General features: G+C 55.7%; 1 protein-coding gene across 1 annotated transcript; it reads right to left on the reverse strand.

Moving 5' to 3' along the window:
* Nucleotides 1-41: 41 nt before the first annotated feature.
* Nucleotides 42-1,948, reverse strand: LOC113221531 (E3 ubiquitin-protein ligase HERC2-like). The gene is made up of 3 exons (XM_026450861.1): nucleotides 1,916-1,948; nucleotides 1,105-1,295; nucleotides 42-181 (listed from the first exon to the last, which is right to left on the reverse strand). The coding sequence occupies exons 1-3, from the start codon at nucleotides 1,943-1,945 to the stop codon at nucleotides 67-69; spliced, it is 336 nt and encodes a 111-aa protein (XP_026306646.1). The 5' UTR covers nucleotides 1,946-1,948; the 3' UTR covers nucleotides 42-66.
* Between the last annotated feature and the right edge of the window lie 6 nt (nucleotides 1,949-1,954).

Genomic DNA, 1,954 nt, shown 5'->3' on the forward strand with positions numbered 1-1,954 from the left:
GAACTACGGTCACTGATTTGTGGGTCAGCAGGCAAAAGGCAGCTGAAGGGCAGCCCCACCTGGGGGTCAGCATACCATCGTCTCCAGCTCGTAGCCGGTGAACAGTGAGAGGAGGGGGACAGGCACAACGCGGGCCATCCCTTCCCGAACAGCAGCCACCTGCTCATCAAATTCATGGAGTCTGGAAGAAAAAGCTCACTTTACACTTCTGTCTTCGGTGACACTGACTTTGTTCTGCTCACACCAATCCTTGGCACGCAGCACTGCGGCCGCACACTTCCCAGCTGGGAGGACAGCACCCGCTCCAGATGGCATGAGCATGCTTAGCAGCTCAGCACTGCAGAACTTCTCTCGACACTCGGCTCATCTCGTCCGGGAGATGGGGTACAGCCAGCCTAATGACCACCCACAGCTACACACACCCCACGCCACCACTCTCAGTATCCACTGGATACCCCAGGAGAAGCCAGCACCAAGAGGGGAAAGACACGCGCACCCGCCACAGGCCCGAGACACCATGCTGACCACGGCAAACACGATACGGGGACAGCACCACCCAGGACACCTGCCAGGACCACCCCACCAGAGCCCACAGGGCACACCCACCACATGGGGCCTCATCCAGACACACTCAGGTGCTTCCAGGGGACACGGGACAAGCAGTAGAAACTGTGGGTGGTGGTAATGACCGGCCAAGCCTGAATCACGGCACCCAAAGGCCTGTGCACAGTCACACCTGGACACCTGGCAAAGGCTGCTCTGTGTCACTCTAGCAGCCTGGAGGGGGTCGAGACAGCCCCAGACACAGCCCTGTCCCAGGGACGCCAACAAAGAAAGCACACAGGGGCAAAAACTATGGCCTCTTCAGGTGCAGTGACTCAAATGGGTGGATTTTGTTGATCTTGGTATTCTGGTTAGAGCTAGGAGTAATAAACACCGACCCTGATCACAAAATAAGCTTCATACCCACAGATCAGCAATAGTTGCAGCCAAATCCATTACTGTACTGTGGATGACACTCCTGAAAAACACACATGTCCACGCAACCATTTTCTGCTACTTTTGCTATCTGTGTCAATGCGACAGAGACAGATGACCACCAACCTGTAGTTTATCGCCAGCCGCACGTACTCCGCGCGGTTGTCCAGGGTGATGTGCGTGTGCTTGGAGCTCAGCTGGATATCCTGGCCGCTGGCGCTCAGCACCGTGAAGGGCAGGCTCATGGCCTCAAACTCCTCCGAGGTGGCTTCGTTGTCTCGGATGTACATGAGTCCAGGAATAAAATCTTTATCAACCTTTTAAGGAGAAAAAGAAAGCCCACGTGTCGACTCAGGGCTCGTCTCCACCCCAGATCCCAGTCCACCCAGCACACTGTGTCAAGCAGGAGCCGGGGTCAGCCTCAAGTGCATCTCGAGGCTGCAAGTACACAGCACACACCAAGACAGAAGAGGAGCAACGAGAGAGTACTTCACCCAAGGAGCTGAACAAAGAATTCACAGTTCAGTCAAGTGCTTCAAACTAACCACTGAGAAAGTTACAGCAACTGGCTAGCAAGGATTCCCGTCCTGCAGCCGATGCACGACACAGCCATGAGGGATGAGGTGGCTGTGGTCGCCCCAGGACAGAGCCTCCTGTACAAGCCTGACTCACGGCCCCCCGGCTTCCCAAAAGCTCAGCTTCTTCACAGGGGAGGCAGCGAGCTTCCTTATCTGACAAGACAGTGTATGTTACAAAACACCAGAAAGTAGATGGTCTATTTTTTTTTTTTTGCTACTCAAAGATGGCCCACAGCCAGGAGCCTCTGCGTCACCTGGGCACCGAGTTAGGCCAGAGTTCACAGCCTGACCAGACCCGCAGAACAGACTGTGCCTGTTAACAAGACCCCAGAGGCCCCGCCTGCGCCCCAGGGAGTTACCTCACTGAGGTCCGCGATGGTGAGGCTCATCCCAGCCAG

Source organism: Piliocolobus tephrosceles, unplaced genomic scaffold, assembly GCF_002776525.5.
Source record: "Piliocolobus tephrosceles isolate RC106 unplaced genomic scaffold, ASM277652v3 unscaffolded_25637, whole genome shotgun sequence".
NCBI lineage: Eukaryota > Metazoa > Chordata > Mammalia > Primates > Cercopithecidae > Piliocolobus > Piliocolobus tephrosceles.